Source organism: Bos taurus, chromosome 13 (assembly GCF_002263795.3).
Source record: "Bos taurus isolate L1 Dominette 01449 registration number 42190680 breed Hereford chromosome 13, ARS-UCD2.0, whole genome shotgun sequence".
NCBI classification, from domain to species: Eukaryota; Metazoa; Chordata; class Mammalia; order Artiodactyla; family Bovidae; genus Bos; species Bos taurus.
In genome coordinates, this window is record NC_037340.1 from 31,777,997 (window position 1) to 31,805,253 (window position 27,257).

General features: G+C 39.7%; 1 protein-coding gene across 4 annotated transcripts in view; it reads right to left on the reverse strand.

Moving 5' to 3' along the window:
• The window catches only part of ST8SIA6 (ST8 alpha-N-acetyl-neuraminide alpha-2,8-sialyltransferase 6), a 300,762-nt gene that overhangs the window by 46,133 nt on the left and 227,372 nt on the right, over positions 1 to 27,257 (reverse strand). For all 4 annotated transcript variants that reach the window (XM_059892425.1, XM_059892424.1, XM_005214169.5 and 1 more), the window contains 2 exon segments: positions 20,459 to 20,548; positions 2,656 to 2,742 (listed from right to left, as the gene is read on the reverse strand). In XM_059892425.1, coding sequence (XP_059748408.1) covers positions 2,656 to 2,742; positions 20,459 to 20,517 — 146 coding nt within the window. In that variant the 5' untranslated portion in view covers positions 20,518 to 20,548.

Consider the following 27,257-nt stretch of genomic DNA (forward strand, 5'->3'; position numbering starts at 1 on the left):
TATTACAATGTAATAATAATAGAAATAAAGTGCACAATAAATGCAATGCACTTGAATCATCCTGAAACCAGCCCCGCATCCTAGTCTGTGGAAAATTGTCTTCCACAAAAATCAATCCCTGGTGCCAAAAAGGTTGAAGACCACTGGATTAAATTATGCCCCAGGATTATTTTGTTTTAATCATCCATCTAGGCTAATAGCAGATCTAAGTCCAAGTGAGGATGGAAATAACTTCAACCGAGCTTCAGCTGTGAAGAAAACTGGTCTTCTCTAGGGTTTGCTGGAAGCACTGCTCAATATTTCTGCCTCTCCCCCATGCTTTTGCTTTTGCAACCAGCAAGTTCCTTGTGAGGAAAAGTAGCTTCAAAGGCAGGTCTCTTCTCCTTCAGCTTCTCTCTTCTGGATCTTTGTCCTAGAAATTCCCCCTGCCTTGGGAGTTCGCCGTTGCCTCAGTGGGGTGTTTAGTATGCTTTGTTTTGCTTGTATTATTCTCAGGAGGTTTGCTCTAAATCAACTTTACAGCCAGAAGTGGAAGTTCCTTTACCCCTATATTAACTGTCAATGTCACTACTCATCTAGTACTTCCAGCTAATTATCTGGGATTGATCCTCAATCGTTCAATCTCTCTCTCTTTTTGCCTACTCTGCACTTGTAGAAACATCTCTCAAAACCAGACTCTTCTGCTACTCACTGACCCTGATCAACCAGGTTACAATTGCCTGTGCAGTTTCTATCTGATCTTCCTGCCACAAGAATCTTTCAAATCTAGACTTCAGTAGGACTGTGTCCAAGTTCATTTAAGCTGCTATAACAGAATGCTATAGACCAGGTGGCTTATAAACAACAGCAATTTATTCTCACAGCTCTGGAGGTTGGGAGTCCAAAATCACGGTGCTGACCAATTCAGAGTCTGGTGAGAAACCACTTCAGGGTTCTTAGGCAGCTGTCTTCTTGCTGTGTCCGCCCTCATAACCCAATCACCTCCTACCTTCCAAAAGCTCTACCATCTCACTGGACATTCGGTTTCCAATTTGACTTTTGAGGGGGCACTTTCTGACTATAGTGGACAATGTAGCATCAAATGTCCTGGAGATTAAATAGTTAAACAGGAATCCCGCACTCTTAAATGCTAGTTAGGAAAGACAATGGAATCCTCCAGGAAGTTATGACAACCCTGTGTCTACTCAGTGAAAGAAAGATGTTCCTTTTTGGCTTTGAGTCAATCAAGAAGTTTCTCATTCACCCAATGGGAGTTACCCAGAAGCCATCTTCAATTAGCACCAGAATCAAAGGTAGCTGATCTAGTGACTCCAGTATATACTGACTGAAGGACCCTACAAGCAGGAGAGCTGCCTCCCCACCCCAAAGAGAAGTGAGCAGCACATATTTTTTAGAGAATCTCAGGGGGAAACCAAGTCTCTTTATTAAGAGTTTGATACTTAAAGTATTGGGCTGGCAAAAAAAAAGTTTGTTCTGGTTTTTCCATAAGATGTCACAGGAAAACCTGAATGAACTTTTTGGCCAACCCAATAAAACAGGAACTAGTAAAGATAAGAACATATTTCTGAATTGTCATAACTTGGCACAAGACAAAATCTGTGCTGATGCGAAGCAAAGAAAAGCAGAGCGATGTAGCCCAGGCAGACACAGCAATACCTGGCTTGGCTTCACCCTATGAGCAGCTTTAAGAGGAGGAAGGGGTGCCAGAGAAGTACCCAGGCAACCCCCACCATAGGATATTGTTTTGATATAATTTATTCTGTCTGGGTAGGCTTCAAGTGATGCCAGCACAGACAGCTCTGTAATCACCCACTGATAGCCTGGTCCTGTCAGGTTGACAGTACTTCCCTGGTTATTACCTGGAGCATCTCATATTTCTGAATGTTGCTGAGATTAAAAAACTAATGAGAAAAACTGGAAAGGAATATGCCGAAAGGAACATGGCTTTTGTTCTATAGTGATGGGACCATAGATGATTTTTCTCTCTGTTTTCCAAAATTCCTTACAAGATAAATAAATAAATGTCAAATACAAACAGTACAAAGAAGCAGCAAAATCATCTAAAATAATAAAAAGTACAGCAAAAACTTTCTCTTTGAACTTGAGATTTTTGTAATTACATCAGCAACATAATTACAAATACAAATTTCTATGTATAAGATGGGGTTAGAGGGCCTGTGTGTCGTGAGAGACTCTTAGAAGGAAATGTTCTTGATTGTCAGTTGGCTTCTTCTACTTTTCTTTTTAACAACACATTATGGGCCTTTCCTGGTGGTTCAGTTGTTAGAAATCCACCTGCCAAAGCAGGGGACACAGGCTCAACCCCTGGTCCAGGAAGATCACACAAGCGGCAGCACAAATGAGCCTGTGCTCCACAACTGCTAAGCCTGTGCTCTAGAGCCTGGGAGCCACAGCTACTGAGCCCACGCTCCACAGAAAGGGAAGCCACTGCCATGAGAAGCCCAAGCATCACAACCAGAGAATAGCTCCCACTCACTGTAGACAAAGTCCATGCATAGCAATGAAGACCCAAAACAGCCAAAAGTAAAACTAAAAAACAAGCAACAAAAAACCCCAACACATCACTTATTCTATCCACAGAGAAAATGTACAGAACGTTTTAAAATTCATATTACTTATGGAAAAACTTTTTACCTAAAATTCTCATATTCTTCTACTTGTCGTTTCCATGGACAGCTCTGGATATTTGTGATAATCTGAAGATACTCATCCTCTGAATACCTAAAAGTCAAATGTCAATGAAGTTACAAAATAAATATCTCACTTGTTGATAAATGAATATATAAGTCATCAAATGACATTTATAATCTACTCATTCTAGCCCTCTAAATCTTTTCTTAAATAAGGTGATATAGAAACCTCATACTCATGTCAAGACATCTAGGAGCATGCAATTCATAAATAATTACTATGTTGATCAAGGAATGTGTAATTTGCATGCATCGTAAGTCAAGTTTAGTATTACAAACCAACCGACAGCACATCAATTCACACACATATCTTATGGCTATTTCACCTTAGCTTTTCATTAACAAATATATATATTTTCATAGACATTTACCATAAATATAAAGTTTATCATCTTTTTCAGATTCTAAGTTGATAGATTTCCCTTGCGATATAAGGAAAACATTTCCCAAAAATAATCATCTTAACCTTTGATCTTGAACAGAACATTTAAAAAACAGATTAGGACAGGTTAAAAGAGATGTATATTAGGCATAAAAAATCTACAGGCACAATTGTACAGTATGGTCAGTTCCTAGTCCCTGGTAGACCTCCCTCCATCTGAAATTTCATTGTTAATTAATAACTCCTTTAATCATAAAATAGCCTCTAGTCTTTAAGGGTTATCAGTTAAAATGCATATGTCCTTTTGAGTGAAAAAAAACACCCTTAAATTTCTTTTCAATTAACATCATAGTCCTTAATTGCCAGCTATGATCAAGGTTTTGCAATAAAGAGATGGAGTAGATGTTGCTAAGTAGGTGCGGAAGGCAGTAAAGAATCTTGTCAGGAAAATATCTTCCCCGCCACCACACAGTACAATGCATTCCCTCCAAACTTTACCTCTAAAAGGCATATTTATTAGAGGTCTGGAAGGTAGTCAACCAAGTAACTCCTTTGCCCTTGAAATTTACCTGCTTTTTGGGTATTTCTCTTGTCCAAGTTGTCACCAAGATTAATCAAAGATGTTTTCTCTTGGTTCCCACTGAAGAAAGGTTGAAAATCTTAAAAGACTTTGCTAAATACTAAAGGAAAAGCAAAGCAAAGAGCTACTATAGAAGAGATTAAAAATAGTTTTAGGGACTCCCTCAGTGGTCCAGTAGTTAAGACCTTGCCTTCCAATGCAGGGAATGAGAGTTTAATTCCTGGTCAGGGAACTAAGACCCCATATACCTTGCAGTCAAAAAAACCACAGTATAAAATAGCAGCAGTAGTGTACCAAATTCAATAAACACTTTAAAAATGCTTCATATTGTTTAAACAATCTCTTAAAAAAAGTTTTACTTGCATACAGGCTTCATTTTATCTTACCCTCCCTGGGCCCCAAGACTTGTCACCAAGGAACTTGAGAAACCTATACTTTAGCCTCATAGCTTTGTCTAGATGTGGCACGTCCCTGCTGGAGTGAGGAGTAGCCTGCCTCCATATGGTGACAGTTATCTAAAAGTTGTAGTTGTTTAGTCACTAAGTCACGTCTGACTCTTGTAACTCTATGGGTTATAGCCCTCCAGGCTCCTCTGTCCATGGGATTTCCCAGGCAAGAATACTGGAGTGGGTTACTTCTCCAGGGTATCTTCCCAACCCAGGGATCAAACCCAAATCTCCTGCATTGCAGGCAGACACTGAGCTACCAGGGCAGGGCAATTTCATATCTAAGTTTAGTCTAGAACATTAAAACTCTCATTCATTTCCAATCAGAATAAAGGTGTACTGTAAAATACATAGTCTTTAAAATGTTTTGTTTTCATGAGATATATCCTCCAATAAATTGTAGCTGGCTCCAATTTAACTTAATATTGAAAGATGTTAATCATAATGTATCTAATTTTGCCAGTAAGTTAGCTGCCTAGAAGGGCTTTTGACTTTAAAGTCCTTGATATTTATTTATTTTTAAGAGTTTTTCTTTCTTTTTTTTTTCTTCTGTTTCTTTTTTTATTTTATTTTGTATTTTTAAGATTTTTTGATGTGGACCATTTAAAAAAATCTTTATTGAATTTGTTACAATATTCCTTCTGTTTTATGTTTTTGTTTTTTTTTGGCCCAGAGACTTGTGGACTCTTAGCTCCCCAACCAGAGATCAAACCGGCACTCCCTGCACTGGAAGGTGAGGTCTTAACCACTGAACCACTAAGGAAGTCTCTATAGTCCCTAATATTTAAAAACAAGTTGAATACATTATAGCAGACCTATCTTCTATTAAAGGAGAAATACTCCTGGTCATTTTACAATCAGAAGACAACACTCGAGCTACCTGGGGTTGCTATGTTCAAAGAATCTCTTTTTATGTCCAATCTAGAAAGGAAGCATTATCCTCTGATATTATAAAGGGGAAGATCAGAGAATAAGAAATTGAAGGGAGCTGAAGGGAGTTTTCCCCCTACGTGCTTGCCCTTTTCTACTAAAAAAATAAATCCCCAATCAGCTTTTTTGGAAAATTAAGATCACCACTGTACTATCATGATTCATAAGCAGGGAGCACGGCTAGAGAAGGAAAGAACACATAAGTGTCACAAGTGTGGGCTAATTTGTGAAATAAATGTGCCTCTGTAATAGTTTTCTGTTGGGCTTCCCTGGTGGTCCAGTGTGGTTAGGAATCCACCTTACAGTGCAAGGGACACTGGTTTGATCCCTGGTCCAGGAAGATCCCACATGCCTCAGAGCAATTAAGCCCATGCATTACAACTACGGAGCCAGCACTCCAGAGCCCAGGAACAGCAACTACTGAGCTCTCGTATTGCAACTCTTGAGTCTGTGCTCAACTTCTGAGAGCTGAGAGCTGCAATTACTGAAGCCCGCACACCCTAGAGTCGTGCTCCACAACAGGAGAGGCCTTTGTAATGAGAAGCTGAAGAACTGCAACAAAGAGTAGTCCCTGCTCACTGCAAATAGAGAAAGTCTATGCAGAAACGAAGATGCAGTACAGTCAAAAAATAAAATAAATAAATCTTAAAAAAAAAACTTTTGTGTTGAGCTCTAAATCACACTTTCTGCAAATTTACATTTATAGTTGGTTTTCAGTTGCAAGGTATACAGCCTTTACCCCACAACTGTGAGAGGCAGCTACCTATGATGTCACCCCCATTATGGATGACAAAACTAAAAGTTCTGAGATGAACAGCTTACTCAATGTTGTATTATAATCAGATGAGCTAAGAATTAGAGTCACATCTTTTGATTCACAGTCTGGCTCTCTTTCTAATATATCATGCTGCATCTCATCTATTTTCATAATGAAACTGAAAATTAATCCCATCAGAAGTATTTTCTGGTACCAAGACATACAATAAATCATACTAAATAATGCAGCAAGTTATTTTCAAAAGAATAAATAATGTCTATTTAAGTCATTATTAATAACATTCAAAATGAGATGTAGATTATAAATAACATACACAATGATACTAAGTAAATGTAATATTAAATTTTTCAATATTTTCTAAGACAAATATTGTATGATATACTTACAGGTGAAATTGAAAAAAAGAAAAAAAACAGTGAATATAATGAAAAAGAAACAGATTCACAGATACAGAGAACAAACTAGTGGTTACCAGTAGGGACGGACAAGACAGGAGTAGGGAATTAAGAGGTACAAACTACTGTGTATAAAATAAATAAGCTACAAGGATCTGTTGTACAGCACAGGACTCTGTACAGCAACACAGAAAAGCCACTGTTTTATATTAACTATAAATGGGGTATGGGCTTCCCCAGTGGCTCAGTGGTAAAGAATCCACCTGCAACGCAGGAGATGTGGTTTGATCCCTGGGTCAGGAAGATGCCCTGGAGAAGGGAATGGCAACTCATTCCAGTATTCTTGCCTGGAAAACTCCATGGATAGAGGAGCCTGGAGGGCAACAGTCCACGGGGTCGCTGCAACACTGCTGCAATGGAGATCAAAGATTCTGTGTGCTGCAACCAAGACAACACAGCCAAATAAATACACTAAATCTTTTTTAAAAAAGATATAAATAGAGCTTTTCAAAAGGTATAATTTATGGTTAATTATATTTTGGTTAGTTAATTAGTATTTTGGTCATCTGATGTGAAGAGCTGACTCATTGGAAAAGTCCCTGACACTAGGAAAGATTAAGGGCAGAAGGAGAAGAGGGTGTCAGAGGATGAGATGGCTGGATGGGATCACTGATGGACATGAACTTGGGCAGACTTGGGGAGATGTTGAGGGACAGGGAGGTTTGGCATGCTGCAGTCCATGAGGTCGCAAAGAGTTGGACACGACTGGGCAACTGAACGACAACAGTGGTTAGTTAACTTAACCATTAAATATCTATTGGATACTTATTAGGTACCCAGACCTTATCTTAGGATATTCATCTATCAATCCTACTTAAGCAGCTGAGATACCAATTTAGTTTCCAATAATATCTCTTCATGGTGAAAGTCAATTTTTCTGTCTATTGAAATGGATGAAGACACTCCAATAATATTAAGTCAGTAGGCTTCTACATGGTATTCTATGTAGATCAAACATCTTTTGTAGTTAGTTTCTACAAAACCCCTGAAGAGCTCAGGCCTACATAAAAATAAATTCTGCAAGTCAATATGGTGGTATAAGATTTTCAGTCAACACGGTCAATCATTTCCACAGGGAAATACTTTTTAAGGAATGGCTGATGAATGTGTGACAGCTAAAAAAGAGAAGCATGTAGCAGATTGAACTGAGCTATGCACAGTACTGACCTACCAACAGTTCATTCACTGAAGGTGGGAGAATTCAATTTGCATCATTTTTAACTCAGCAAGATAGTAACTTTTAATTATAATGCTGTGGTCATTATCACTGGCATAGGAGAAAGAGATCTCAAACCTTTATTCTCTGCATACTGTTTAGTGTCCCTCACACAAGTTAAATTTTTGACAACCAGTTTTAGGAATGAATTCCTGAAGATGCTTAAGTTCTTCCACAGCGTCAGTGAAATCTCCAAATTGCCACAGTTGAAAAAGTCAGAAGCTTATTTTAAAGAATACTTTCTCTATCCTGAACCATTAACTTTTGGGGTTTTGATAGTAATTACATGTTTAAGACACATGTTAGGAAATACTGCAAACAGTGACTAACTTTAGCCAAACAAGAGGGAAAGGGGTGTCTGTTTACAAGGGCAGGGGACATGGTAGAGAAAAGCCTACATGGACTGGTGAAGCATACTTAGGTGACAAGAGAGACAGAGGAGGAAAGCTGTGACCGCTCTATGTTCACACACCACTCAGAAGGAGCTATAACTACAGGTATAGAAGAGGCCACAGCACAGGAGAGATGGCCTTAGGCAAAGAATGAAGTCTTACCTAAACTAGGGCCATAGAGGGGAATCCTGGAAATACGTGCCCTTGACTTTATCTCCTCGTTTTTCACTCTCCTACCAAAGACTTCTAGAAAGTGGCCCTAATCAGAAGCTAAAAATTATGAGAATCCAACTAAGGTACTACAAGGAAGTCAGCCTCCTGAAGCACAGAACAAGAATGAAAAAGACAGAAAGTAGACCATGAACAGAAAGCTATTCATGGTGATATTTATCAGAATTATTTGCGGGTAACAATTTGGGCTTCTCAGGTAGTGCAGTGGTAAAGAATCTGCCTGCCAATACAGGAGACACAGGAGACACGAGTTTGATCCCTCGATCTGGAAGATCCCCTGGAGTAGGAACTGGCAACCCACTCCAGTATTCTTGCCTGGAAAATTCCACAGACAGAGGGGTCTGGCGAGCTACAGCTCATGGGGTCACAAAGAGTCGGACATGACTGAGTCACTAAACACGTACGTACGCACACACGCAACAGTTTACTTCATTGGACTGATTTGATTATAATGCCAAAATCAAGCAGTACCTCACTGTCAAAAATATATAATTGTAAGGATCTTCTTCACAAACATCTGCAACATGCAAATACATCATCAGGACAGAAAGAATGAATGAATAATGAAGCGGCTATGTAACGTTTCCACATTTTCTCTCACGGCACTATTGCTATATGATTTCCGAAGAAGAAAAAAAGATGACCTCCCCCACCGCAAGTTCATAGAAAGAAATTTTCAGACATATAAGAGGATACTCAGAGTTTGAAAATCATAATTTCGTAATCTTATACTATCAACATTTAGAACTAGGATCCTATATATCCCAAGGAATCAGAAAGGATCAATTAATTTAGTGTTTCTCCATCTCTTGAAAAGGAGCATCTAGTCAGAGTGAGCTAAAAGAGTCAATGAGCTGGCATGGATAGTGTACCTGGCAAGATCTTTAAACCATACCAGAGTGGCTATTAACCTTTTGCCTTTTAAATTCTTATGACTCATATAAGCCGAGTTATCTCTTCCTCCTGTGTCCTTTCCACCACCCTAAATCCTCTGAATATCTCCACAGCACTTACCTTTTGCCTTCATGTATTTACTCAATAAATACTTACTGAGTATCTCTTATGTGTAGGGTATTATTCTAGAGACTGATAGTTAAAATAGTAAACAAAATGAATTTTTTAAAAAAATCCATGTTCTCATGAAATTTATATTGTAATAGGGCAATGTGGACAATAAATCTAATGTATGGGCTGACTTGTATTTCCCCAAATTCATATGTTAAAACCCTAACCCCCAGGACCTCCGAACATGACTGTATTTGGAGATAAGGCCTTTAAAGTGAAAGTGAAGTCACTCAGTCGTGTCCGACTCTTTGCAACCCCATGGACTGTAGCCTACCAGGCTCCTCTGTCCATGGGATTTTCCACGCAATAGTTCTGGAGTGGATTGCCATTTCCTTCTCCAGGCGATCTTCCCAAACCAGGGACTGAACCCGGATCTCCCACATTGTAGACAGACGCTTTACCGTCTGAGCCACCAGGGAAGACAAGGCCTTTAAATACGGGGTTAAATTGAAATGAGATCATTAGAGATCCCTCGGTCTCCAGAGACCGCTAAGGATCCCTGGGTCTCCTGAGACCCAGATCCCTGGGTCCCTCTCAGTCATGTCTGACTCTTTGCAGGCAGATTCTTTACCATCTGAGCCATCAGGGAAGCCCTAAATTGAAATGAGGCCCTTAGGGTGGCCCTAGTCCAATCTGCTTATGTTCTTAAAAAGAAATGAAATTTGTAGATACAGAGAGATACCAGGATGGTGGCACACACATATTGTCTTTTCTCTTTGGTGACCAACCAAAGAGAAAAGACCATATATCTATGCTTCATACATAAAGCAAGAAGGCAAGGAGAGAGACTTCAGAGAAACCAAACCTGCCAACACTGCAATCTTGGACTTTAAGGCTCTAGAACTATAGAGAAAATAAATTTTTGTTGTTTAAGCCATCTTGCTGTTGTTGCTTAGTCACTAAGTACTGTAGCTCACCAGGCTCCTCTGTCCATGGGATTTCCCAGGCAAGAATATCTGAGTAGGTTGCCATTTCCCTTTCCAGGGGATCTTCCTGACCTGGGGATCAAACCTGCGTCTCCTGCATTGGCAGGTTCTTTACCACTGAACCACCAGGGAAGCTCTTTAAGCCATCTGCCTGCATACATGCTAAGTTACTTCAGTCATGACCAAATTTTTGTGACCGTATGGACCTGTAGCCTGTCAGGCCCCTCTGTCCATGGGGTTCTCCAGGCAAGAATACTGGAGTGGGTCTCCTCCAGGGGATCTTTCTGACCCAGGGATCAAACCTGCGTCTCTTATGTCTTCTGCATTGGCAGGCTAGTTCTTTACCACTAGTGCCACCTTAAGGGAAAGCCCTTAAGCCATCTAGTCCATGGTAATTTGTTATGGCAGCCCTGCCAAACTATATATCAAGTAATACATAAATTAATAGCATGTTGAAGTATCTCATGTACTTAGTACTGTGAGGAAAGATAAAACAGAAAAAGAGGGAAAGTATGTGAAATAGGACTGCAATATAAGTGGGGTGGTCAGGGAAGACCTCCCTGGGAGATAGGAGTTGGACAGAGATTTGGCGAAGAGTGATGATTAAGTAAACAATGCACGTATGAGGGTATGGGAATGGGAAGAACATTCTAGACAAAGGGAAGGACAGATGCAAAAGTCAGAGGTAGAAGCAGGCAGGGTATGTTCAAGAAACATCAAGATGGTCAGATTTGCTGGAAATCACACATGAGTCACTCAGGAAGGTGGGAGGTCACAGGAAATCTGACGGTAGATGATTTGGTATTCAAAGCATGGACCTCAAACTAGCACTACTGGCATCAAACAGTAAGAATATCAGAAATGCAGAATCTCAGGCCCTGTCTTAGACTTATGGAATCAGACTCTGTAATAAATAAAATCCTCAAATGATTTGTAGACACGTTAAAGTTTTTAACAGCTTCATTGAAGTATAATTCACATACCATACAATGCACCTATTTAAAGCGTAGAAGCCAGTGGGTTTTAGAATATTCACAGATATGTGCAACCATCACTATAGTCAATTCTGGAACATTTTTGTCACCTCAGAAAGAAGTCTTATATGCTTCAGCTATTACCTCCTGCATCCCATAAATTCTGACATACTGTGTGTTTATTTTCATTCATCTCTAATTATTTTCAATTTCCCTTTCTATTGCTTCTTGGACCCACTGCACAGTTAGGAATATGTTGTTTAATTTCTATATATTTGTGAGTTTCTCAATTTTTTTCCCTAAATATTCATTTAAAATTTCATTAAAATGTGGCCATTGTATTATTTTTATTCTTTAAATTTATGGAGGTTTGTTCTATAATCTAGCATATGATTTATCCTGGACAATGTTTTGTGTGCATTTGAAAAGAATGTATATTCTGTTGGTGGGTACTACATAGATGTCTGTTAAGTCTGGCTGGTTTATACTGCTATGCAGTTCTACCATTTTCTTATTGACCTTCTGTCTGGTATTGTATCCACTACTGAAACAGATTATTTAGGTCTCTAATTATTGTTGTTATTTCTTCCTTTATTTGTCAGTTTTTGCTTTGTGTATTTTGGTGCTCTTTTATTAAATGCATATGTGTTTATAATTATTATAACTTTCTCCTGGATTGACCCTTTTATGATGATAAAATCTTTATTTCTACTAACACCTTTTGTTTTAAAGGTTTATTTCTTCTAATATCAATATATCCACTCCAGTTTTATTTTTTTAAATATTTTTTATGTGAACCATTTTTAAAGTCTTTATTGAATTGTTTTTGTTTTATGTTTTGATTTTTTGGCATTGAACCATGTGGGATCTTAGCGCCTCAACAAGGGATTGAACCTCTATCCCCTGCATTAGAAGGCAAAGTCTTAACTACTGGACCTCCAGGGAAGACTCATTCCCGCTTCCTTGTGGTTACTGTTCGCACATGATGTATTTCTCTATGCTTTTACTTTCAATCTATTTGTATATTTGAATCCAAAATGTGTCTTCTATAGGTAGCATATAATTTGATCATGCTTTTTAATCCAGTCTGACAATCTCTGCCTTTTGATTACATGATTTATTCTGGTCATATTTAATGTTACTACTAATACAGTAAGATTTACCTCTGCCAATTTACTTTAATTTTTTAATTTTTTTTAAATTTAAATTAATTTATTTATTTTAATTGGAGGCTAATTACTTTACAATATTGTGGTGGTTTTTGTCACACATTGGCATGACATCTTTAATAATTTAAACTATATTTTTAGTGGTTGCTCTAGGCATTACGATATATACCTTATCAGAATCAGCTTTCAATTTGTACTAGTTTAACTGTATTGATATATAGAAATAATACTCACATAGCTCTCTTCCCTTTTTCTTCTTTGTGTTGAATTTTTGTTATACAATATTACATTATTAATGTTATAAATCAACTATACATTATTATGTTTGTTACTTTACATTTGTAGTCATTTCCTTAGCCTGATACAACTTTGCTTCTACCACCCTCTTTGTGCTTTTTATTGGCAAATATATTACATGTATATTTGAGAAGTGCTCCCAGGACTTTGCAGGCTGCTGTAAGAATTTTGTCTTTTATGTTGAGTGAAACGGGAAGACATTAGAACAGAAAAGTGACCTGATCTAATTTACATTTTAAAAGTTTCCAACTGTCTACTTCATTGAGAATATTCTCCAAGACAGCAGGAATAAAAGCTAGAAGAATTAGAGATGTTTGTCAATATTGAAATAAAGATGGCTTCGACCAGGGTGGAAGTGATAAAGTGAGTAAGAAATTATCCACTTCCGGGTATGATTTCAAGGTTGCCAGTAAGATTTAATGATAGATAGATAGATAAAAATAAAAGAGTCAAGAATAACCCCAAGCATTTAGGTCTGAGCACTGGAAGAACAGACTTGTCATTAACTGAACGGGGAACAGTGTTGAAGTATAAAATTCAGGGAGCAATCCAGGAGATCCTTTGAGATGTAAAAGGTTTGAGATTCCTTATGAGTATCGCAGGGAAGAGTTGACTGGGTAGAGGTAATATGAATCTGGAAAGAAGTCCAAATATAAATTTGGGAGTCATCAGTAGGTAGATGGCAGTTAAAATTCATGAGGTTAAATGAAGTCCTACAGGTCTGAGAAGGAAGATAAATGAGGCTGGAAGACTGAGTTCTGGGACACTCCAGGGTCAAAAGTGAGGGGAAATGACAAGAAATCTACAGAGAATGAGAAGGAGAAGACAAAGTATTGTAAATATATGACTTTCTTTTTTTGTTTTGTTTTTTTGTTTCTTGTGTTTTTGTTTTTTGTTTTCTATTTTTTTTTTTTTTTTGCCACACAGAATAGCATGTGGGATCTTAGTTCCCTGACCAGGGATTGAACCTGCTCCCCGTACAATGGAAGCATAGTGTCTTAACCACTGGACCACCAGGGAAGTCCTTGACTTTCTTAATGTACTGTGAGCTGCTAAAGAGTAGAAATAATTTCTTTATCGCTGTGTCCCTTAGGCAAGAGTTAAACTGTTTGCAACCATGCATATTTTGAAAAACCTCCCAGGGAGTCTGATATATACCTTCCAGGTTGAGAACAATTGTCTCTGTGCCTGTTGTAGTGCTGGGCACAGAGAAGCTGCTGTGTGTTTCTGAAATTGAAATTTAATATATAATTAGAACATAAAACACCCAAATGTTTCAGATATTAGTTTTGAAATATGACAATAATTAGCCATCTGCCATGACCTTACCAAGAGAAGTCACACTGTTCCCCAAGTTACAGTTAGGGTAATTGTGCAAGATAAACCTTACCTGCATATATTTACATTACAGATGCTTAAGTAGAATAAGTAACAAAATGTGAGCAAAGTAAGTATATACTTAGTATTTTGGATAAAGATTGCTTTTAAGTAGCTTTGCAGTATAAAGTCAAATGCCTTTCTCTTCGTGTATTTTTGACTTGTAATTCTGTTTTCATTAAGAATGGAGCCATACAGTAGCAAGAACAGAACAGTCAGAATTTTATCCAAGCCCTGGATCTGCCACTTCTAACCATCTCATGTTTGCAAGCCATTTTAAAACCCTCTGAGTTCATCACTTACACTTGTGGAATTAAAATAATGAAACTTACTCTGAAGAACTACTACAAAGACTATACATATACTTACATTTCCTTGCATACAGTAGATCCACAAAAATAGCTGTTATTACCACTACTGAAAATTCAGTTTTGTTTCCACTGCACACATGTTCAGTAGCTCAATTGTGTCTGACTCTTTGTGATCCCACGGACTATAGTCTGCCAGGCTCCTCTGTCCATGTAATTTTCCAGGCAAGAATACTGAGTGGGTTGCTATTTCCTACTCCAGGGGACCTTCCCGACCCAGGGATCGAACCTGTGTCTCTTGCATCTCCTGCAATGCCATTTGGGTTCTTACCAGCTGAGCCTTGGGGAAAGCCCCTGTTTCCACTGACAAACACTTAAAATAATACACTATTTCAATCTTCAGTATGGTAACAGATGATACTAAGCAATTCTTGCCACATATCAACTAAGGGATTCCAATTAGAATTATGTTGGTTATTTTCCAACATCAACAACCACACACAAATGTCACTATAAAAATTGTCATAATGATAAAAATATAATAGCATAAAGGATTATGAATTGAGTGGCCAGTTAGTTATCCATGGTTATATTATAAATTACTCCAAAACTTAGTGGCTTAGTTTTACAACAATAAACTATTTTTGTATAGGTCAGGAATTCATGAGTAGCTTAGTTGGATAATTCTGGGCTAGTAGCTCATTAGACTGTAAAGTCAAGATGTAGGTTGAGGTTGAAGTATCTACTTCCAGGGAGGCTCATTGACATGGCTGACAAAATGGTCCTGGCTGTTGGCGGAAGACCTCAGGTATGTGGACCTCTCAATGTCCCCATGACACGGTAGCTGGCTTCCCCCAGAGCAAGCAACCTAAGAGAAGGTAAGGCAGAATTATCAAACACTCTATGACCTGACCTTGAAATCACACCTCGTTATTCCTGTGATATTGTATTGGTTACACAGGGCAGTCCCCTTCAGTGAGGCAGGGGAAAATCATGTAAACACCAGGAAGGAAAAACTAGTGGGCACCATCTTGGAAGTTTGGCTACCAGAAATAGTAGATAAACAATACCTTTAATAATACTTGTTTTATCTGAAAATGGTGAACAAATGCAATAGATTTGCTTTCTTTCTCCATCTACTTCTGAAATTGGAAATAATTATTTCCAATTATTTCTTAATGACCTTAAATAAGTGTGATTATTTTTATTGTTGCTGTTTTCCTATTAAAGGTTTCCTTCAAATGACTTGCTATTTGAGCAAGTACTAGGAATCCTTCTGATGTGAATACATAATCAAGATTGTAGTATAATGCAGAAGTCAGTGTTTCAATTTTTCTCTGAGGGAAAATTCAGTTTTATTTCCACTGACAAACACTTAATACACTATTCCAATTATCAGCATGGTAACAAATGATACTAAGCAACTCCTGCCAAGTATTAACTAAGGAATTCAGATTAGAATTATGCTGGTTAACTTCCAGCATCAACAACCACACACAAAATATTTTATTTTCCTCTTTCCCATTAACTGATTGCCTGACTCTGAAAGTCATAATCCTATTTTTATCTTTAAACTGAGGGAATTTTATTGCTTAGAAAAATAAAAGTTATATATAAAAAGATATATGGATCAAAAGAATTTAAGAGACTATTCATTCCCTCAAGTTCTTAAATTGTATGATTGGTTATTTCTTATGTTCTCTTTGAGGTACAGAATGATGGCTAAACCACCTTGACAGATTTTGCACACACAAAAAAGAAGTTTTCAGAGACTTCTATTACAGCCTTGTTATCAGTTCACCCATTCAACTTAAAATTTTGTATCAGCAAACAGAGCCACTGCTTTGGTTACCAACAGATATGCCCCATGATATTAAGAACACAACATGTTGGTATGAATGGCTGTTTTGTGTTAATGTCTCCTTTATGACAAGGAAAGGAAGGAGGGATAGATTCCTGAGCCCTCAAAAACTGATCAGAAAAGGCAAATTAAAGGGTCAGAGGTGAAAAGACACAAAAATGTGGATATCTCTTGAAGAGGCAATGAAAGCACCATAGATTTAAAGCTGAGTGGACAAGCCATATATCACTCCATGCCAAGAAAATCTTGTCTATGACCACACACCATTTTTCCTGACAGACAACTTAAAATTTATCAATACTTGCATTGTTAGCAGGCTGTCAAGTGATATGTTCAGAGTCATGTTTTTTGAAGCCTGATCCACCATAATTTATACTTCTTCTTTTCAAGCTGCAATTCAGGTCATGCTGTGCTCCCCAAGATAATAAACAGGAAGAACACTTAGGGCCAGACTTCAATTCACTTTGCCTTTCACCTTGCAAACAGAGCCTTCAAACAAACATCTTTATGACACCCCATTAAGATGATCCTTTCAGAAAATTCTAGTGTTCTGGGTAATTTTAAATGGTACAGCATGAAACAGCTCATCAGACATACACACTTACCTAGCAGTTACGGTTCAAGCCACACCTAGCTGATGCAAGCCTTTGTTCCAACCTTGATTCTGAGAATTTGAATTTTACCAAGAAAAGCTATTTGAAGGCAAGAGGCTTTTTCATGCCCTCATGACTGCACAGGAAGATGTAGGGCAGTGGCTTACATTCTGTAAGATCTCTAAATCTCTCCTTTCACCAAGAGCACTATTCAAGCGTTCAGAGGATGTAAGATATTGTTTAAGCAAAATGTTTCCTTTCATCTTTAAGGAAGACCTGAGGGATCTGTTGTCAATACAATAATAAGAACAGCTGAGCTATTTAATATTTAATGCATATGGTGCAGAAATACCTGGTTGACGTCACTGACTGGTGCTCTCTTTCCAAATCATGTAGCTGTTGTTTTACGGCATCCCAGCTGGGCACTACAACCCTCATGCCCATCATGAGACAACTGCACTCACATTCTATTGGCCAATCCCAATCACATGACCCCAAATATTTAGGTAGGCTGGTTCCAGCCAGTGGGATATGACGGGAAGTTATGCATGTCCCCTCCAAGCTGTGTGTACCTTCTCTATAGCACCCTCTGCTTCTGCAGCAACCCTCAGATCACCTGTTGAAGATGTCTGCAACATAGGATGGAAGGATCCAGAATCCCTGAGTCAGTAGTCAGAGAAGAGTTGCTCAGTCAAGAAAGAAGGTCTATACTGAACATTGTATGAGAGAGAACACAAGATTGTGATATGATACTCTGTTTGGGGAGATTCTGTTAGAGCAGTTCATCTACCCCGACCAGATGGGAGAAACTGAACAAATATAGATGTAACCTTTTTTTGGGTTCCACGATCATCTGGGAAAATAGAAGAGGAACACAGGAAGAAAATGGTACAGTTGACAGAGGTAGCAAAACCCAACAGGGAGAGGAATGAGATCATTTCCTGGGTCAGCCCCTCTGAAGTATTTGCTCTTAAAAAATCAGCTCATTGGTCTGAAATGATGTGGACTAAGATAGACAACTTGAATATCCACACAATTATCATTTTTAAAAAAGTAAGCAGAAAAGATCACAAATAATCTTTGCCATACTGAAAAATGCAAGTGATAAGATGCAGTGATAAGATGGCTAGGCAGCATTTTAGTATGGTATAATATTTCATCCAGGAGACACCTGGTAAAAAGGATTGAGATGGAGAAACCGAGAGAAACATTCAAGGAGAAAAGATGAGGCAGGAAAAAACAGAAAACTTCAGATTCAAAGAGAAAGAGCCAGAGAAGTTAAAAATAGTTTTCAAAAAGGAATTGAAGTTTATGGACAGAGTAAGAGAAGGTGAAGAAAAATCCTTTGAAGACCTAAGAAGTATATTTATTCATTTATTAATTTAATTCCACAAACATTTGCTGAGTAACTACTATGTGCTGAGTCCTGTGATAGGCACCACAGACAGAACCACGAACTCACAGTCCTGGAGCTCATAGCCTTACACAGAAAATAAAGAATCCCGATGGTTTTCCCAATGCCAACCATTAGCTTACTTTCACTCAAAAATGTAGTCAACCAATTCATGTTGATGTATGGCAAAACCACCACAATATTGTAAAGTAATTATCTTCCAATTAAAATTAATTAATTAATTTTAAAAGACCAGTGGGAGAAAGAGCACTGCTTCCTCCCACTCTAACACCATCTTCCTAAATTCTATTTTAGTATCTGAAAGGGGAAAACTGGCTGAAGAAAGAGGAAATTCTAAGTCTTTAACAGACCATGACAAAAACAGAGCTAAATCATTATTTCTAAGAAAATGTAATTGCTTTTTATTACCACACACTGAATAGCTTTCCCAATTGTCCCCTGTACCTCTGTATCAGCGCTGGTCGCAGAATGTACAATTCCTGACAATAGACAATACTATTGAACAAATTAGTCTCCTATGATCAAAATAACACTTTCATAACAATGGTCAGGTCCTGCCTACTTTCTCTAGACTTTTGCCAAACAGAATGCTAGTGCAGGCTAATTATATGAGCTGGCTGAAAATTGTGCAGATCATGGAAAGGTATCTCCCTAAACAACAACTGAGAAAAAGTCTTAACATCAAATCCAAAACAATAGGAAAAAAGTGAGAGAGCAAACTATACCCAGGCAATCTCATCAGCACACTGCAGTTAACCATATTTGTTGACACTCATAAAAGAGTTGCAAAATTCTTTGCAGTGGGGTCTTCCCTGGTGGTCCAGTGTTTAAGACTCTGCCTTCTAATGCAGGAAGCATGGGTTCCAGCCCTGGTCAGGGAACTAAAGTCTCATATGCTGTAGAGTGTGGCCAAAAATTTTTTTTTTTAATTTTCTGCGTTGAAAACAAATCACCTTCCATGATTAAAGAACATTCTGCCATGTTGACGCACGTGCTTTGCTCCAAAGTACAGCAATGGTTCATTGTTACATTGAGCACTTTTGTCACTTTGGGGAACAAAAACATTGAATAGTTCATCAGACAGAGAGTTGAAGACAGTCCATTGTAACTTTTACACACTGATTCCCACGTCAGGCAATGAATACAGACAGTTTGTCACAGGGAATGGGGGAGTAAGGACCAATTTTTCCAAGTTCTACTATTCATAAGGTGTGGCACCACAGATCTGATGCATGGAGGGTGGTGCAAGAGGTTTGGAATTTGAGTCCCTCAAGAAAAGTTTGAGGAAAAGCCCAACAAACAAGGAAAACAATGGCTCCAACATGGTCAAAACGGATGTCCAGCACCATCTACAATGCATGAGCTATTACATCCACCTCAAAATTCATTGTACTTATTGCGCAAGAAAAAAGGCATTTGCATGGGACTTCCCTGCTCTTCTCTTGTGGCTCAGATGGTAAAGCATCTGCCTACAATGCGGGAGACCTGGGATCGATCCCTGGGATGGGAAGATCCACTGGAGAAGGAAATGGCAAACCACTCCAGAACTCTTGCCTAGAAAACCCCATGGACAGAGGAGCCTGGTAGGCTACAGTCCATGAGGTCGTAGAGAGTCAGACACGACTGAGCAACTTCACTTTCCCTGCTGGTCCAGTGGCTAGCAGGGAAGCCTCGCTTCCAATGCAGGGCACACCTGGGTTAGATCCTGTATGCCACAACTAACACCCAGCATAACCAAATAAATAAATGAATGAATAAAAATAAGTATTAAAAAAATTAAGAAAAGAAGCATTTACAAGTATTAGTTCTGACCAATCTATCATAAGCAAGGGTCCTGGCAAAAACAGTGGCCAGCTCAAACTGAGTCATATGAGAAAAGCTTCAAGAAGGCACTTTTCCCAAAGGCCTGGGCTGGATGCAGAAAAATTCAAGCATGATATCAGGGGACTATGAAGAGCTTGGGCCTTCCCAGGTGGCTCAGTGGTTAAGGATCTCCCTACCAATGTATGAGACATGGGCTAGATCCCTGATCCAGGAAGATCCCACATGCCATGGAGCAACTAAGCCTGTATGCCACAACTACCGAGCCTGTGCTCTAGAGCCTGGGAACCACAGCTACTGAAGCCCACATGCCCTGAAGCCTGTGCTCCACAATCAGAGAAGCCACCTCAATGAGAAGCCCGAATACCACAGCTAGAGAAAAGCCCTCGCAGCAACGAAGACCCAGCACAGCCAAAAATTAATTAATTAAAAAATTTTCAAGAGGCTAATTTTTTAAAAAGATGCTGTGAAACATTTTTTTACACAAAATACTTATTTTAAAATCAAATTAAATGCGAAGAGTAGAACTTACTTTCCTGTTCTGTTAGATAAAGTCTCCAAGCCCGCTTGCAGATTTTGGCAGCGCTCCATCAGGTGGAGGGACTTCTCATTCAGATATGTGCTGTTTTGGGAAAGAGATTAAAAAAAAAAAAAAAAAAACAGATTGATTTAAAAGAAGAGTTTATGAGATACAGTTAACAAAAATCAGATTTATTGGTAAAGTGTACCCAAATGAAGTCTAATTTTCATCCCATTATTGGATTTCTCCATGGAAAAGGAAATTGATATTTTCACCTCTGACGATGGGTCTAAATTTTTTAATACACTGACATGGTAAAGTCAAATAGGAACTCTCCACAGAAGACTGTATTTTCAAGTTTTCATATTTTGAGGTTAGTATATAACTGAACAAGTTATTGAATAGTTTTAATCATTGTGTGTGTAAACAGACTTTATTTTTAAAAAGATGTTGTCTCTGGTAGGAAGCATGCAGACACAAGATCAATAATTCTCTCTCAAAAGAAGGCAAGATAAATCTGGCCTTTAATTATTACAGTAGCTGTGATATAAGGGCCTGTTGTTATTATTGTATGAGCTTGGAAAAACTGGAGCCGGAGACAAACCAAATCAAAAAAGCAAGTTAAGGAAACAGGTTATAGAGCTGGGCTGCCTAATAAGCCCTGCGGACACACGTGTGCTACTAGTTAGCCGACTCAGGCCTCAGTTTCTGCATCTCTAGTTCTTACCTTACAGTGTTATTTTCATGATATATACATGATAGAGGAAACAATGAAAAGCAACTGGGGGGACTTCCCTGGTGGTTCAGTGGTTAAGACTCAGGCTTCCAATGCAGGGGGGTGGGTTCCAATCCTGGTCAGGGAACTGGATCCCATATGTCTCAACTCTTAATAAGATGTTCAGTCGTATTTCATTCTTCGCAACTGCATGGGCTCCTCTGTCCATGGGATTCTCCAGGCAAGAATACTGGAGTGGGTTGCCATTCCCTTCTCCAGGGGATCCTCAAATCTAGGGATCGAACCTGGGTCTTTTGCACTGCAGGCAGATTCTTTACCATCTGAGCCACCAGAAAAGCCCTATTAATAAGACCCAGTGAAGCCAAATAAATAAATAATTTTTTAAAAAGGAAAGAAAAGCACTTCTTACTATACCTACCATAGTAAGAGTTCAAAAAATATCAACCATCACTCTCCCTATATGTCAAAAATAGGCACACAACTCCGATTTCTTGTTAATGCATCTATTTAATCATCCTGAAGATATTTGCTGAGGATCTAATGAGTTAGGAAACAGCCACAGGAGGCTTAGGATATGGAGTTGGAAAACACAGAACACAGACCCTTTTCCTAGCAGAGCTTCCTGTCTGGTTAAGGAGAATAACGTGTATCAAACAAAACCACACGAATGGATAGAAAATTCTGGTCTGTGGACAGAACCCTGAAAACAGCAGTGGATGCCATGGAGAAGTGTAACCAGAGCTGTCTGCATCGTGTGGGGGCCTCTGAGAAAGTGTCATTTGGGTGGAGATCCCCAGGGTAATCCAAGGGTGCTACTTTGCTGGGAACATTCCAGATAGAAGGGAAAGCACGTGCAAAGGCTGCAGAATGCTTGAGGAACTGAAAGGAGGCAAGTGAAGCTCAAGACTGAAAGGTTTAAGGGTGTTTGGAGCAGGAAGCAGGGCCCATGACACACAGGCCTGGTGAACCCTAAGATTAGAAGGAACCCTAATAACATGGACAGCAAGACAAGGTTAGGGGGCAGGGGAAAGATGGATATGTGTAGCCTCATGTAAGGTTTTAAGAAGTTGACTCAGAGATGAAACAAGAGGAGGCAGGACCACAGAAAAGATGAAAGTGAGGAGGCTTCTGTGGGGCTCTAGGAGAGAGATGATAGCCCCTGTAGCCCCTGGCTTTGCCAGACAGGATGGAAGAGATTATGATGTGACTACAGAGGTTGCCCACTGGCAGGTGCTTTCCATCACAAACGTCTGTTTCTTTCTTTTGTTTGTTTTGTTTGCACATACTAATATTTATTTAACCTTTACCATGTATTTTTTTAAATGGGGATAATTGCTTTACGATGTTGTCTTAGTTTCTGCTACACAACAACGTGAATCAGCTCTATGTATACATATATCCCCTCCCTCTTGAGCCTCCCACAGGCCCCATCCCACCCCTCTAGGTCATCAAAGAGCACCAAGCTGAGCTCCTTGTGCTACACAGCAGCTTCCCACTAGCTATCTATTTTACATGTGATAGTGTATATATGTTAATGCTACTCTCAATTTGTCCCACCCTGTCCTTCCCCTGCTATGTACACAAGTCCATTCTCTTCATCTCCATCTCTATTCCTGCCCTGCAAATCGGTTCATCAGTACTATTTTTCTTGATTCCATATATATGCATTAATATATGATATTTGTTTTTCTCTTGCTGATGTTTCTTGCTCATGAAATGGCCACTAGACACTGGGTGGCTTTCTAGGGCAGCAGTGCTCCACGTGATCTAGAAATACCACATACTCCACTCTCAGGGCACTTTCAACAACCTGCCTCCAAAACTGTTGTGGCAGAAGGAGAAAGCGCTGGACGGTCTTACTCTTTATCTGAATGCTTCAGCCTGGCCAGAACTAGCTGTCTGCCCGACCTGATTTCACAGCAGTTTTCAGAAAGGGCAACCATCCTCCATGCCTGGAAGAAGAGATCATCAGGGTGCAGGAGTGGACCAGAAGCCCACAGCCACCATCCACGGGCGAGAAGAGAAGCTGACAGGTTTGAGATCTATTCTGGACATAAAACTGACAGGACTTCATAATAAATTGGATATGGGAGGTGAGGGAGTATGCAGTATCAAGCTAAAGATATAAACAAGAGAGAGTCATGATTAATCTTCAGAAATTTTGTCTAAAAAGACAGTATACAAGCATCTTATGGGCTCACAAAACTCCTCTTTATCTTGATAAGGTTTTCTTCCCACTTCCTTCCTCTTTCTGTCTACATGCCTCACCTTCTGTACTTTCTGAATGTATTATCATACTTTCCAAAGATTTGTTTATTTCCAACTTGCTGTGTATTTCATTCAGGCAGCACCATTAATGAAGTGAATTACTGAGCCAGCAGTGCTTTGAATTACGATGGCTTTGCAAGACTGAATCATGAAACAGAGAAGCAGGCATCATTACGGTTGAGTGTCATAGAACTTCCCTTAAATCAGTGAGTATCTTTGTTAATAAAAAATCCAAACAGCTTTGCCCAACTGAAATCACAGAAGGCCCATGGAAAGCAAATAAGGGTATCTGGGTTGAAGTGGAGATGCAAGAGTAAAGTTAGAGTTGGGGACCTTAGGTGTCAGCCAGCAGGGCCAGCCTTGAATCTGGGTTCCACCTTGGCCTTTGAAATCCAAGAGTTTCCTTGTTCAAATCTTTACTCAGTAGTTTGTAGGGATGCTACAGATTGAATGTTTGTGTCTCCCTCAAAATTCATATGTTGAAATCCCAGCCCCAAGGTGATGACATTAGGAGGTGGAGCTTTGGGAGGTCATGAGGTCATGGGGGTCCTCATGAATGGGATTAGTGCCCTGATAAAATTGGCCCAAGAGGGCTTCCTGGTCCCCTTCTGCCTTGTGAGGTGACAGTGAGAGGATGGCTGTCTATGAGGAAGTGGGCTCTCTAGACACCAGATCTGCAGGTGCTATGATTTTGGGCCTCGAGAAGCATGAAAAATAAATTTCTGGTATTTATAAGCTGCCTAGTCCATTCAGGTGGATCAAGACAAGGGATTACATGGGATGTGCATAAAAACAGCTAAAATATGAAAGTTACTAAATAAATGTTGCGTTCCTGTTCTCCTAAATGCCTTGCTGTGTTGTTTCCTTAAACTGTTGTTGTTATAGGTGTTGGTAACCTCTCCTACCCACAGAAGTCACTTCACAGCCAAAGGAACAGAAAGAAGCCCCTTGAGTTCTCTGCACTCTCTTTCTGTCCTGCCCCCTTTTCATTCAAAGTTTTCTTCCTCTGAATTCCTAGTTTTTCTTCCTTTCATTCCTAGTTTTCTTCCTTTTCATCTAATGTCATTAAAACCTTCCTAGGAATATGTTAAAATACTGATCTGCAGAACCCTTAAATTTCAAACATTTGTCTACTTTAGGCATCTGATCAATATAACCCCTTTCAATGCCTCTTAGTCAAGACTCCTAGCTCATGCTGTTTTCAACAATGATTGTTATTCATAGTGACAGAAATATAACAATATAACCACCATGTTTTAAGATGCTTGAAGACCTGACTCCATAAGAGATGCCAGGATCCATAGAGAAGTGGAAGGCAATAGACCTTCCAAAGAGAGGGCTAGACCACCAGTCCTCTGTTGTGGGAATAAGTGAGAATTAGATGTTCAAGGTTCCCTGGTGGCTCAGTCAGTAAAGAGACTGCCTGCAATACAGGAGACCTGGGTTCAATCCCTGGTCAGGAAGATTGCCTGGAGAAGAAAGTGGCAACCCACACCAGTATTCTTGCTTGGAGAGTTCCATGGGCAGAGGTGCCTTGCTGGCTATAGTCCTTGGGGTTGCAAAGAGTCAGACATGACTTAGTGACTAAACTATCACCGGATGTTCCTTGGATCTGAGCCCATGAGAAGAACTGTGAGGGACTTACTTGCTCTTGAGAGAGGAAAAGAAGAAATCTTCCCAGTCTGAGTTGAGCAAGGTCATGAGCCGTGGACAGATCCTATTTGAGAAGTTGGCATCCACCAAAATGAAGTTATTAGAAAAAAGTCCTCCTTAACTTCTGATCTGGGGACATTTCTCAGACAAGGCAAAGGGGACAGAGAGAAATTCATCGAGATAAAAGCAGGAATTAAAGACCTGGGATCACAAGCAATGTGGCAGGAGATGAAATGGCTCCAAGACACGTGTGAGCTGACTTGTAACCTGAGGAAGGATGACTGGGGATCAAGTTGGAAAGACCCATCCAAAAGGACTGAATGTCAAGGAGAACTTGAAATGATAGAGGAAGCAACAGAGAAAGCACATCAGAGCCTGCTGCCAGAAGAGCCCACAGTTAGGCAGAAGTCTGGGATATGACCAGAAAGGGACCCTGACCCCAAACTAACTCAAGTCGATGGTCTGAGCATTTGGGTCTAGGAAAGAAAAAGCACAGGGGCCAGCAAGGCCGCTAGATAAACTGTAAGAGCCAAAACTTCTGGGGCCAGACTCTTATGGGTTCAAAATAAGAATTTTGTTTCTGCCAACTCTGATAGTTTTGTGTTTTTTTTTTTTTTTTTTAATTTCAACTTGCTGGTGAAAGCTCCTTTTAAGAACTTCTTTTTTATTATTTGTTATTTTATTTTTTATTGACATACAGTTGCTTTGCAATGTTGTGTTAGTACATATAGCTGTGTATGGTTACATATATCCCCTCCTCTTGCACCTCTCTCTCGCCCCGCACTTCCACAGATCTATGTCATCACAGAGCACACGGCTGAGCTCCCTGTGCTGTGCAGCAGCTTCCCACTATCCATTTTCATATGGCAGTGCACACACATCAATCCCAATCTCCCAATTCATCCTATTCCCCCTTCCCCTACCCCTCTCCCCACATTAGTTCTCTACAAAAGAGAAAAGAATTAGCCTATATACAATCTGCCAGATACACAGTGGAGAACGTCTCCCAGGCAAGCCATGGAGGGACAGTGGTCATCCTCCTGGAGATCTGCTAGAACCTGATGAACCAAGTGAGTGTTGAAGTCTCCCAGACTAGAGGGCTGAGATGGCTCTAGCTGCCCTGCCAAAGCCTCATCAAATGCTCCATTATACGACCACAATCTCTGCCTGCACATCACTAAACAAGATTGCTTGTCCGCTCATTTGTAGCATGAGTAACATCTGGCAACAAGCCAGCATGCCCAAGTTCCTGCCCCTTCAACATTCTGTGGCATCCACCTTGCAAATATGCCATAATGCAGCAATGCAGCCTCTGGCCTAATGCATTCCTATACCTGCCCAGCTTAGACTGCTGGGAACAAAATCACATGGGTAGGTGGGTTGGTGCCCTGATAAATCTATGGTGTCCAATACACTAGGCCTTTGATGCCTTGACAATTCTATTCCGAGGGGCCACCTCCCTTCCCATTTCCCTCAACGGCTAACCTACACATTCACTGTTGTGCTACCTTCACCATTCTGTGCTTTTCTAACTTCTATAATCATGTTTTCTATTTCAGGAAAAAAGATGCTGCCAGGTGAGACTCGATGGTTAGCTATAAGCCATTACTTTCAGAGGAAGAAGTATCTCGCCTCTTACAAAAGCAGAATCTGCCTGCTATTCCATCCCTTCCTGTCTCCTCAATGATCCAAGCCCCTCCCTTCATTTTTTTCTTTTCTGAACCTCTGCCCTTTCCCTTCTACTGTCGCCTCCTCCCCAGGTTCAATTCTCTCCCTTCTCAAAGTCAAAAACAAAACAGCTCATTCTGCTCTTCTCCTCTACCTGTTGCCTTGCTTCTCCTTCAGATTTCAACCCACTGATTGTTTCTCTGCTTTTCCTACAAATCCATTCAACCATTCTTGGAAAGCATCACCAAATCCAGGGGAGATCTGAGGTCGCTTACTTAACCTCCCAGTAGCATCTGAATGGCTGACCACTCACTGGGCACCTGGTTCCCATCACAGTCCTTTCCGCTTGTTCTTCGACCTCTGACTGCTGATCAGGGTTCTCTCTCTGGCAGGCTCTTTCTTGGACCCGCCCATAAGTGTTGGTGTCTCCCATGGTTCTTCCTTTCCTGATTGCTATTTTAAAACAACTGATTGGCACCTAGTTAC